The sequence below is a fragment of the Ursus maritimus genome, unplaced genomic scaffold, assembly GCF_017311325.1.
Source record: "Ursus maritimus isolate PB19 unplaced genomic scaffold, ASM1731132v1 scaffold_25, whole genome shotgun sequence".
NCBI lineage: Eukaryota > Metazoa > Chordata > Mammalia > Carnivora > Ursidae > Ursus > Ursus maritimus.
Window position 1 is genome coordinate 27,397,603 of NW_024425008.1, and position 12,832 is coordinate 27,410,434.

At 43.3% G+C, this 12,832-nt stretch overlaps 1 protein-coding gene across 1 annotated transcript in view; it reads left to right on the forward strand.

Annotated features, from left to right (window-relative positions):
• The window catches only part of DPF3 (double PHD fingers 3), a 248,676-nt gene that overhangs the window by 228,108 nt on the left and 7,736 nt on the right, over positions 1–12,832 (forward strand). The window contains exon 9 of the mRNA XM_008703117.2: positions 8,712–8,824. Coding sequence (XP_008701339.2) covers positions 8,712–8,824 — 113 coding nt within the window. The remainder of the gene's footprint in view (positions 1–8,711; positions 8,825–12,832) is intronic.

Genomic DNA, 12,832 nt, shown 5'->3' on the forward strand with positions numbered 1-12,832 from the left:
AAAACTCAGAGCCTTTAGCCAAGGCCCATGCCTGGATGTTCCTGATGTCCAGAGAGGACTGAAATGCACAGCCAATGTCAGGGATTCATATCTGATATTGATGTTGGGCTCTGGACAGTGATTCAGTCTGGTCTCCACACACTTGTGGAGCAAGCATCACCAGCAGATGGTTGCCTACAATCTCAATTCCAGTTAAAGACTTGAAAGGCGAGTCAACCTGAGTTGCTTCATTCCAGTGGTTACCCTTTCCCCTCCTCCCAACGAGGTCCTTTTTATTTTTTACTCTGGGTCTTTCCCTGAGTATCTCACCAAGTGCCAAGGCTTCATCTACCGCCCATGCCTGATGATTTCTGAATCTACATCTCCAACCTGTCCTGTCTCCCAAATATATGTTGGTGACCCTCTTCTTCCACTGCCTGCCAGGCAATACCTGCCCACTACGTGACCTGCTCAACCCAGATCGAATATTCTTCACAGACGAAAACTTTCCCAAGGCCTCTGCTTGCAGATTCATTGACAACACATCTGAATAGGTCCAACCTATTGCAAGGGTGTAGATGGTGAATTTGATGAGAAGTGCTTTAGGCTTCTAGATTTCTTTTGCCTTCTTTCATGGTATTGGACTAGTACTGGACTAGTCCAGTAGAAAAGTTGACATGAATTCTAGCAGTACTAACTGCTTATTTTAATTTCCTTCTTAGTTTTTTTTCACTTTAAATTTTAGCTGGCAAACTTTAGAAGATTTGTTTATCCCACCAACCAGATGGGCAATTTGGGATTAATGGTATCTCTAAAAATACTGTTTATGAGTGGCATAGGCAGGGCGACAGTTTTGTGGATAGCAGATTCTTTTCCTTTCATTTAATATATTGGAAAACTAATGTTCAAAGAGGCAAAATGACTTGTCCAAGGGACTCAGATACTGCAGATCTCAAATTGTGGTACTTACCTTATGAGGATAGGGTTTGGTTTTTCTCATTGTTGTATCCCCAATGCCCAGAAAAGTGCATACCACATTTATCTATTCAACAAATACTATTAAGGGAATGAGTAAATGGATAAATTATCGTTGGTCCTCAGCTGCCGTGATGAATTAGGGATGCTGGTATTATTACTGTGGTTCTTGACATCTTTATAGTGCTGTGCCTCGGCCTTAAGCTGGGCCAGTCAGGTAAGTTATATAAATCCAGGTCAAGTCTGCCTCATTCCATTATTTCACTTTAAGAGGATCAACCACGTGCCTTCAAGTTTATAGATGAGACCCTATCTTGGACCATTCTTGACCATGATAACTTTGGGGAGTGGGGGGAGGTGGATTTCTAGGACCCTTTGAGAATGGTGTCATGAGCCCTTAGCTGTTTAGCCCATTAAATGTGTCCCTAATGCTTTTGCACAAATGTGCTTCCTATAGTTATTGATAATAATGACCAGCGCAACAGTCTCTGTGGTTTGCCTCCCACGTGGCACTTGGGTGCCCTAGAGTGTGGCAGCTTTGAGGAGGATAAGCAGACCTTGAAGACGAGTTGAATTTGCTGCACAGTGAAGTGTTTGCTCAAGGAGAAGGCAGCGAGGGCTCACACCATCATTTATTTTTAATGCATTTTTGTTTGTTTGGTCTTTACCCTTTCTACTCTCTTTCTCTTCTCTGTCCTCTTTGAAGTACATTAAAAATGTTAAGGAAGAAAGGGAGCCACGCAGGGGCCTCTGGATGCTATTGTGATCATCGATTTGTGGATGTCTTAGCGTTAGAAGTAACGCTGGGGCAGATGAGAGTTGAATCTGCAGACCACTGCAGAAGGTTTACAAAGCAGGGCTTGGGAACGAGTCTATGTGAAGAAGCAGTGCCTGGTTACCACACTTGCCATAATATATGTGTGCAGAGGTTGAATTCTTGATTGCTCAGAATTGGTTCACACCTTTACAGATGAAGTATAATGACTCAGAGCCCCATTCCCTCCACCTGACAAGCTGGGTCTCAAAGTGGAGAGGGGTGGAAAGAAGGACTGAGGGAGAGGGATAGAGGGAGGGAGAGACAGAGACACAGAGAGAGAGGAGTGAGGGAGAGAGAGAATAAATGAGAACGAATGGATCTGATGGAATGAGAGGCTTCCCGAAGTGAGCAACTAATATTTTTTTCTCCTCAAATTACTCTTCGGCATGGATGACTCCAATTTGACTGCACTTGGCATAATTCTTCAGCTAAAGTTTCTTATATAGTTTTGCAATATGTAAATATTAGAAATTTTATGTGCGTATGAATCTAGAGAACTGTTAGAAATTTGAACCAAATTATTTTTTAATGAATGCCCATGGAGACTTGTTTTTGGTGCTATTTTGAACTGGAATTGATCCTATGTATTTTATATAATGTAATTTCTATAAACCAACCAACAGACCAAGGAGCACAATTTGAGTTTTGCACTTACTTGCCTGGGAATCATGGATATTTAGGTTTTTCTTTCCTGAGAAATTAGTTTTTAAGAGATCAACATTGATAAGTAAGGTAATAAAACATAATTAGGTGTTTATAATTTCACAATGAATAAATAATAGACTGCTAGCTCCACAGTTATTTGTATCTGTTTTATTTATATTTTCAGCGCATACCTAGCAAGATAATGTTGTGGGTTTTTTTTTTTTCCTGGAGCTGTAATTTAATCAGCAACGTGGCTTAGCCTAGTCCAAATTAAATATTGGTGATGATGAAATAAAAAACTCTTTTAATAAGGACCGTAATCTAGGAGACGCATGTCACAGCAGCGTGTCCAGTTTTGCCCAGGGGTTGTTGACAATGAACTGTGTTTTTCTCACTGTGCTGAGTATCTATAGAGTGACATTGACCGGTTAATGACTTCTGTTAGCTTCTAAGTCACAACTGTAACATGAGCTTAATCAACAACGCCTGTTTAGATATTTTTGTCCCCGAAAGGTTGGAAATATCCATGTGTGTGGGCAGTTGTACACGAGCATGTGTAAGAATAGGCAGCTCTGAGTGTGAAACTGGTTTTTGCCTGGGTATTTATCCATGTGCCTTCTCAGTCAAATACCATGAAATCCTGTTTGCTGTCCCTGGCACTTCTCCATCTCTGGTCCAGGGGTTCTGAAAAGATAGGAGATGTGTTCTTTGGGTGGCGAGGGAGTAGTCGCTGCTTTCAGATGCTGGCCTTCTCTCTTTCACCGAGCTCAGCAGACTCTAGCATCATTCACCCCAGCCTCATGGATGGGCTTCTTTCTGAGAGGCTTCTTACACCTGCTGGCTTCCTCTTTCTTCCCATCTTTGGAAAGAGCACCCTGAAGCCAAATTCCTATTGTCTTATTCAGAAGTTACATTTCCTGTACATGGTGGCCGTGAGTTCAATTTTTCCCCCCAACGTTTACGGAGGACTGAGGTCAATTTTGGAAGGAGTTAGCATTGGATTAGGAATGCATCTTCACACCAAGTCTCTATAGGGCCGACTAAACAAGCAGGCAGAAGATTTACTGAAGCCTCCTGATAGAACGAATTTGGCGGAACACTCAGGAAGGACTTGGTTTCTAATGATCTGGCTGGGATGAATCATGCACACTGCACCACTTTCTAAATTCATTTTGGTAATTGGAATCTTATAAATGTCCTGTTGAATCATCTCACCCAGGGGGACCTGGGAAGGGTTGTTTCCCCCTCACTCTACTGGGCTAGTTGAATAGCAATACAGGTATGCCTTGCTTCAAGAAAACTGGAGATAAGAAAAAAAATCCGCATTAGAGACTGATAGTTAACTTTACAAAAGAGTTAAGCTAGGAATCTTTAAGTAGTGAGTGACTATAAATAAATTGTTTTACAGCAGTGTGTCTCTTTTTTTCTACCCTCGAATTGGGAAGACTATATCTACTGTCTTACTTCCAAGGATTTTAGGAAGTAGTTCTGGGCAAAAATAAGGTGTTCTAGCAGTCAAACTTAGAAATGGGCTACTAGCACTTTCCTTAGAAACTTTTCCCTTTGTCCCACAGTGTGCATTATTTCAGTCATTTCCATGGTAGATAAGAATTTGTATTCTTACAGTTTTATCTGTCAAATGACCTTTCCAGCTATTGGAGATGGGCAATAGGCAGCCAACCTGTCATGGCAACACAGAGGGTATAGTTCTGGACATAATTTTTGCACCTGCTAATGGCTGCCTGGGTGACTTAACTTCTTGTGCCTCATCCTCCCCAGCTAAGAAGTTGCGTCCCCTACTTTGCTCTTGAACTTCAGTGATGCCTGAGTTCTGAGCTGAAGGAGCTCTATAGCCAGCACTGAGGCGGATCTTATTTCTACGTGGGGGTGTTGGGAGGAGGCTGTGTGAACTTTGTTCCCTTCCTTTGGGTTTGAAGGTCTTTCCCGGAGGCCGATGACTTTCTCAAGATGGGAACACAGAAAAAGCCCATGGGATTTTTTTTCAGAGACTTCCAACAGGAGTTTCCAGAATCCATTTGCTACTGTTCATTGGTCTAAAGCTATCCCAGAAAATGTCTTCAGAACTTGGCACAGTGGTCTAAGAGAACTTGAACATAGAATTAGCTCTTAATAAATATTTGTGGAATGTTGTTGGCACAAAGCACACATACCACCCTTCATCCCTACCCACAGAGGCAGCTCCACAGGCACAGTTGACTACTGAATTCCATGTCATGCTCTGGAATGTGCTGACCTTCCTTCCTAGGGAAGATGACACTCTGGAGTGTTATTATTAGTAGGGCAGCTTGTGCTCTGATCTGTCAACACTCCCTCACTCCGGGTCTTGATTAAGCAATGACAAACTCAAGAACCTGTGGCAGTCAACACAACTGACCACCCTCCCTTGAAATCTCTTCTTTTGGTGCTGTGACCCCATGCTTGCACAGTCTGTGTCTCCCTCTCTGGCCGTCCTTCCCAGTTTCCTCTCTTGGTTCTTTCCTTTCATTGTTAGGTAGTTGAGTCTAGAACTCCTCTACGCGCAGTCCTAGATCTCTTTCTCTCTCTTTTCTTCTCTCCTCGTCCTTCTCTTCTCTTTTCCCTTTTCTTAGATAACTTCATTCGTTCTCATGGTTTCGATGACCACCTATTTAGCAACGGCTCCTAAATTTATATGGCCAACCCACATTTCTCTTTTGAGTTAGAAATCCCTGTGTTTGACTCTCCACTTGACATTTCCACCAGCTGTCTCCCAAACTCCACAAGTTCAATATGCCCCAAACAGAGTGACCCCCTCTCCCCCACCACATCTGCTTCCTCTATGCGTTTTATACTCCTTCTCAACTGAGGAAGTTTCTCTGTAACCCACCCAGTTTCTTAGGTCAGAAACTTGAGATTATGTCTCGTTATCCCTGCACTCTCAACCTTCAAACAGTGGTCAAGTCCTATCAATAATTTCTTTACCAGTCTGAAATTTCCACCTTGGCCTAATGATCCTTGTCTCTCTCCCGGTAGCTGCACCAGCCTAACTGTCTTCCTGGCAGCAATTCCTGCACCTCTCCTTTCCTCTGCCCCCCGCAAATTCTTTTCTTAGACAGAAACTTCTTCCTTCCTTCTTACCTTCCTTTTTGATGATTTAAATCTTTATTTGTGCTTTCCTTATTTAAAAATATCTTTTCAACTTTCTATTTTGAAATGATGATAGCTTCATAGAAAATTACAAAAATAGGGGCGCCTGGGTGGCACAGCGGTTAAGCGTCTGCCTTCGGCTCAGGGCGTGATCCCGGCGTTGCGGGATCGAGCCCCACATCAGGCTCCTCCGCTATGAGCCTGCTTCTTCCTCTCCCACTCCCCCTGCTGTGTTCCCTCTCTCACTGGCTGTCTCTATCTCTGTCGAATAAATAAATAAAATCTTTAAAAAAAAAAAAAGAAAATTACAAAAATATATTATAGACAGGTCCCATGGGCCCTTCACTCAGTTTCCCCCAATGGTAACAGCTTATGTAACTGTGGTACGCGCTCAAAACCAGGCAATTGACATTGATGCAATTATTCATAGTTTACCGGTTTTATATCCAGCACACGTACATGGTGCTTGTGTGTGTGTATGTATGGTTCTGTGCAATCTTACCACATATGTAGCCACCACCACCATCAAGGGACAGACTGCTTCATCACCCCAAATATCTCTCGTGCTAAAGAATGCTCCTTTAAAGCACAGTGTGATCCAGTCATTGCCTTGCTTAAAACCCTCTAATGAGGGGTGCCTGGGTGGCTCGGTCGGTTAAGCATCTGCCTTCTGCTCAGGTCATGATCCCGGAGGCCTGGGATTGAGCCCTGTGTCGGGCTCCCTGCTCGGCGGGGAGTCTGCTTCTCTCTCTCCCTCTGCTGCTCCCCCTGCTTGTGCTCTCGCTCTTGCTCTCTCTCTCTCTCTCAAATAAATAAAATCTTAAAAAAACACACAAAACACCCTTAAATGGTTTGAAAGTCCCAAATCCTTAAAAAAGTGCTATAGATGCCTTGTAATCTGGCCCCAGCTACCTCTGCGGCTGCACCTCCCCCACCCACCCCCACCAGCCCGGCTAAGCCCTCTTCATCTGTCAGGTATCAGCTTTCAAGATCTTTCTCCGAAGGTTTCCTTGACATCTCCGACTAGGTGAGCTTCCCCCGTGGTTTGTTTTCATTATGATTTTCCTTCATGGAACCTATGATGTGTTTGTAAGTAAATAGATACGCATGTGGCTTATTAATTTGAGTTCTCTCTGGCTGGACTGGAAGAGCTTGGGTGCCTTGCTCACCACTGTATCCTTTCTGTCTACTGAATTGGCTGGGCTAGCAGGTGCTCCGTGGATGCCTGTTAAGTTCATGAACAATTCTCGCAAGCCAGCTGGCTGTGGCTGGGATGTGGCCTGAGGCCACAGACCTGGACAAAGTCGACTTGCATGTATGGGTATCTGTTCTGTGGATTCACCTTCAGCCTTCCCAAGGGTGCCCCGTGTGAGAACCTGGGCATCAGGGCCCACACCACTCAGAACCTCAAGCTGGTGTTTTCTCTCTTAATCCCACCCCAGTATTGTCTCTGAGAGATTGGAATAGAGAACAGCCCTGGCCAGTGTTCTTCTTAGACAGATCTTTGAGATGCTTTCAAGGATATCAGCTGGTTATTTATCTAGGTTCGTTTCTCTTGGGGTCATTGCCTCGGTGCCACTTTGAGAGGGTTATTAGTTCAGAGCTATGGGAGTTCCTAAGTGGGATGGCACCTGGTGGGTCCTTGACAGGCTTTTAGATCTGCCCTCTCTCGATGCTTCCATGTGTTCCTTGCTAAGTGTCCCCCCTGCTCCCCACTGATGAGTCATGTGCACCCCCACTCTTAACTCTCAGAGGCAAGTCAGTGGGGTTTGCATTTGTGAAGCCTCAAAGCAGAAGGATCCTTATGTTGGCTGAATAGACAGTATGTCCCCAAATGACCACAATGTAACCAGAGGTCTGAATATTTGGAAGGGAGGAAAGGGGGGCCTCTTGCTGGGATGTGGCTTTGCCAAACGATGGTCATACCATGTGGGGTCGTACCATGTGGGGTCGTACCATGTGGGGTCCCGTACCATGTGGGGTCCCGTACCATGTGGGGTCCCTGTGGAGGGTAGTGGTGGGTGGGACTAACCCTAACTGGTGTCCCCTCTCTGTACCATCCTTCTTTAGAAGCGTGTTTCCTTACGTGCAAAAAACAATGCAGTGCGCTATGTGGTTGGTTGGGCAGAGCTGGGAGCTCCGGAGAAGGGTGAGCCCCCAGCAGTAGGCAAAGCTCTCGGTTCTTTTGTGACAGACTCAGTTATGGGCTTTGCCCCGGGAGCTCTGGGCAGATTCCTGCAAAACCTGGGAACATCATCAAGTTTCTCTTCCCTGCCAAATAGAAGGTCAAGGGTCTTCACATTCTCTGGCTCATAGCTGTCGTCTCAGTGCTGGCATCTCTCTTTTGGGTGGGCTGTGGCTGCAAACAGAGTCCAGCCCTTCAGGCCAACCCTTGGGTGATGGGCCACCGGGGCTGTGGGCTCTAAGGTCACAGCTTAATGTCCTTCCCTGATTTGCTGTTGGTTCGGCTACCATGATACTTGGGATGGAGAAGAGTAAGGGCCAGTGGTGCTATGGTGCCGTACTTCTTTGCCCTGCCTGCCAGGCCACTCTCCCCTGTAGTTCCTGTTACTGTGCAGGGCGTGGACTTGTGCGAGTCTCCTGGGCACGGGCATGGATTCTTTAGATGGCAGCGTAGTGCCTCCCAGTGCCCCTGAGCTCTGCCCTGGGAAACCTCACATGCTCCCTCTGACCTCCTCCCCTGTGCCCGGAGGCAGTGTGAACAGCTGTGCAGGTGGGCAGGGCCAGCTCCGAACAGCTCTGATGGTTGCTCCTGCCATGGTTGGTGCTGGGGCTTGGGAAGAAATGCTGGTGCCTTTCACAGTGCTGCCGGGCGCAGTGCACCACTCAGTTTCTCTTCCTCTCCGATCCCCACTCTCTGTCCTCATCAACTGGTTACACCTTCAGGGGGACGTGTCTCTTAGGGCAAGAGGACTTGGATGGCATCTAGCCCTGGTAAAAGTGTTAATGCCATTTCTCTCTTGGGCCTCGATCTGATGTAACTGCAGGTGGTTGGGAGGGGCGTGGGTAGGGCCACCGTTTTTTCCCCGGCCTGTGCTACCCTGCCCTCCCTCCAAGTTGGGCATCAGTGTGTTTTTGGTTAAAGCGGTGTCAAGGGGTGACAGGTCAGGTCCACTGCCCCTCATGCCGCCATTTCTGCTTCTTGCAGGTCACCCGACCTGCCTGCAGTTCACCCTGAACATGACCGAGGCCGTCAAGACCTACAAGTGGCAGTGCATAGAGTGCAAATCCTGCATTCTCTGTGGAACGTCGGAGAATGACGTGAGTTTGGGACTTCCCTGGCAGGAGGGAGCAATCCAAGGATTTACGAGTCCTTTGAGGGGTGGAGAGGAGGGCAGGACTCTTGTCAATGGGCTCCTGGGGGAAATGTCAGTTGGAAGCTCCCCCTGCCCCTTTGCCTCCAGGACCTTTGGGATCCTTGCACAACAGGGACCCTGGGTACTCTTTGTGCCTGCGGAGAGGGGTGCAGGAGGTGATGGCCTGAGGCTGCCTCACTGGACTTTTGCCCTCGAGGGTTCAGTGATAGACAGTGGTGCCTGCTGCTTCTGGTTGGGATGTGCTTGACCATTTATACCATGTTTCAGAGCATGTGATCTTACTGGGTCTAAATATTAACCATAATAAATGCAGAATTAAAAAAATACTTTCGTTATAGACAATTTCAAACTTATGCAAAGGTGCAGGAGTAATGAAACCGATGTAGCCTAACATCAGCTTCAGCTCTGATCAATACATGTCCAGTCTTGTTTTATAAATACTCCTACCTCCTCCCACATGATTCCGGTCATAATATCACTTTACCTGCAAATATTTCACTGGTTTATCAAAAAGAAAAGGACTTACTTTTTAACAAAAATGATGAAAATGTTAACGCAGCTAAAAAAAATTCCTAAATATAATCAAACATCCAGTTAACATTCTAATTGCTGCAATTGTCTTAAATGTTGCCTTATCTTAAATACTTTTTATTATAGCTTATGTATTTGAATTGGGATCCTCATAAGGCCCATACATTGTGACTAGTTGGTGTTTTTTTTTTTTTGGGGGGGGACAGTGGGGCAAAGAGAGAGAGAGAATCTTAAGCAGGCTGCACACCCAGCACGGAGCCTGAAGCTGGGCTCCATCTCACAACCCTGAGCTCGTGACCTGAGCCAAAATCAAGAGTTAGATGCTTAACCAACTGAGCCACCCAGGTGCCCCGATTTTTATTTTTTTTAAGATTTTATTTATGTTTTTGAGAGAGAGAGAGAGAGAGAGCATGAGGTAGGGGGAGGGTCAGAGGGAGAAGCAGTCTCCCAGCTGAGCAGGGAGCCCGATGCAGGGCTCGATCCTGGGACTCCAGGATCATGACCTGAGCAGAAGGCAGATGCTTAACCGGCTGAGCCATGAGGGCACCCCTATTTTAAAGTTTCTTTTAATATGTAGTTTCCCTTCCATTTTGCTCTCTTTTTTTCCCTTTGAATTTTTGTTGAAGAAATAAGTTAGGGGCTCCTGGGTGGCTCAGCTGGTTAGGCGTCTGCCTTCAGCTTGGGTCCTGGTCCCGGGGTCCTGGGAGTAAGCCCCCCATCAGGCTCCCTGCTCAGCGGGGAGACTGCTTCTCCGTCTCCCTCTGCCACTCTCTCTTTCAAATAAAAAATAAAATCTTAAAAAAAATCAGTTAATTTGTTCAATAGAGTTTCCCAGAACTGTTTTTACTGACTGCATGCCTGTAGTGGTGTTTGACATTTCCCTCCGTCTCTTATATTTCTTGTACATTGGCGTTTAGAATTAGAATCCTGATCAAATTCAGGCTCTTTCTCTCTCTCTCTCTCTCTGTTTCCAATATAAAAACAATATGTATTATAATATATTATATATGGGCCTTGATTTGATTTTATATATATACATATATAAAATTATATATATGTATATATATCAAGACTACTTCATCGTGGTATATTTTTCTTTATCAGGAAGTATGTAATGCCTGGTATGTCTCTTTTTTGTGAAGGTAGCAGATAGACTATATCATTAGAGGTTGCAAAATAGTGATATTCTTATTTTATAATTTCTTCTTTGTTTACTAGCTGGAGTAATTCTGCAAAGTGAAACTTTTCCAATCTCATATTTGGTTACTGTCAGGTTTAGATTATATAGAAAAGATAGGCTAAATGCTTGATTCTTTCCCTTTATCAGTTTTCAAAATCACAAGGTAGTTTCAACACCTATTCATGAAAAAAAAAAACACTCAAGAAAATAGGAATTGTGGGAAACTTTCTTAATATGATAAACTTTTTATATGTTAGAACTAAAGCGGTGATTTTATTTAATGAGGAAACACTAGAAGCATTTCTACTAAGACCAGGAACCAAATAAGGATGCCCGCTATTTTCATTATTATTTATCATTATTATAGAGATATTAGCTAATGTGATTAGAAAAGAGAAATCAACTAGAGGTACAAGAATAGTAACAAAGTAGCAAAACTCTATTTCACAAACTATAATAGTAGATCTGGGAAACCCTAGAGAATCAATCATAGAGCCAACTCAAACATTAAAGGTAGCAGGATATAAAATTATCATACAAAAATTAATAGGCTTCATGTGTACAAATAGCAACCAGTCAGAAGATACAATAGTAGAGAAATCCCACTCATAATAGCAACAAAAAGAAATACTTAGAAATAAGTTTAACAATAATGTGTAAAACGTATATGAAAAAAATTTGACGAAAATTTTAAAGCACTTGAAAAAAACACAGAGGTAGACCTGAGCAAATGGAAAGACATCGTGTGATCTTGGATAGAATAATTCAACATTATAAAGATGTCAGTTCTTCCTGAGTTAATTTACAAATTTAATTCAAACCCAATAAAAACACCAAACAATTAGACAAATTGATAGTAAAGTTCATATGGAAAAATAAACATGCGAGAATAGTCAAGAAAACACTGAAAACAACAGATTATGAGGGGAGACTAGCCCTACCAGATATTAAAACATACTATAAAGCCTCTAATTAAAACAGTATAGACAAATAGAACAATGGAATAGAAAAGAAACCCATAAATTGACCCAGCTATAGATGGACCTTTAGTATTAGGTTAAAGGTTGCCTCTAAAATTACATTTTCATGAATGGTGCTGAGATAATAGGGTAACCATTGGAAAAAGATAAAATTAGGTCCCTATCTCACATAATACATAAGAATAGTCTCCAAATGAACTGGGGATCTAAATATAAAAAATAAAACCATATTAGTGTTAAAAGAAAACATGGGTGAATTCTTCTTCAAGTATAAGGGAAGATTGGGGCACCTGGGTGGTGCAGTCGGTTAAGTGTCCGACTGTTGGTTTCGGCACAGGTCATGATCTCAGGGTCATGGGATTGAGCCCTGTCAGGCTCTGCACTCAGCAGGGAGTCTGCGTGAGATTCTCTCTCCCTCTCTCTCTGCCCCTCCTGTTCACGCACGTGTGCACGCGCTCTCTCTCCCTCTCAAAATAAGTAAGTCTTTAAAAAATATATAAGGAAAGATTTTCCATGACTCAGAATTCAGAAGCAATAAAAGAAACTATTGACAACTTTGGCCACATAAAAATTTGCATAGTAAAAAACAGATAAAGTAAAAAGACAACTAACAAACTGGGAGAAAATATTTACAGCATATACCGGAGATGAAGAGCTAATATCCCTAATATATAAAGAACTCTTAAAATTTGAGGGACAAGGGACCCAGAAACCTGATAGAAAATGGGGAAAAGACATGAAAGATAATTCACAAAAGTTATAAAAATAGCTCCTAAACATTTGGGGAAAAAATAGTTTGAACACACTCATAATTAAAGATCTCAAACTGAAACAAAAGTGGGATACTATTTCTTACCCATAATACTGGGGGAAAAAAAAGGATGAGAATACATTCTATTGATGAAGCTGTGGGAAAACTGGCATCCTCATACACTGTCAGTGGGAATACAAAGAGGTACCCCTCTTCTGTGGGGAAATTTAGCAATACCTAGCACAACTACTATGCATTTACCTCTTGACTTAGCAATCTCATCTATAGGAATCTACCATAAAGATGTAACACTATAAAAATACATGTGCATAAGGTTATTCATGGGTGCAACTCTTTATAGTTGTAAAATATTGGAAATGACTTAAATGTCATGCAGAGGTTGGATAAATGATGGCACAGCCACACAATGGAATGCTTGCAACATAAAAAAAACATGAGGCAGATTCCATACATTGATATAGGATAATTTCCAGGTATTTCTAAATTTAA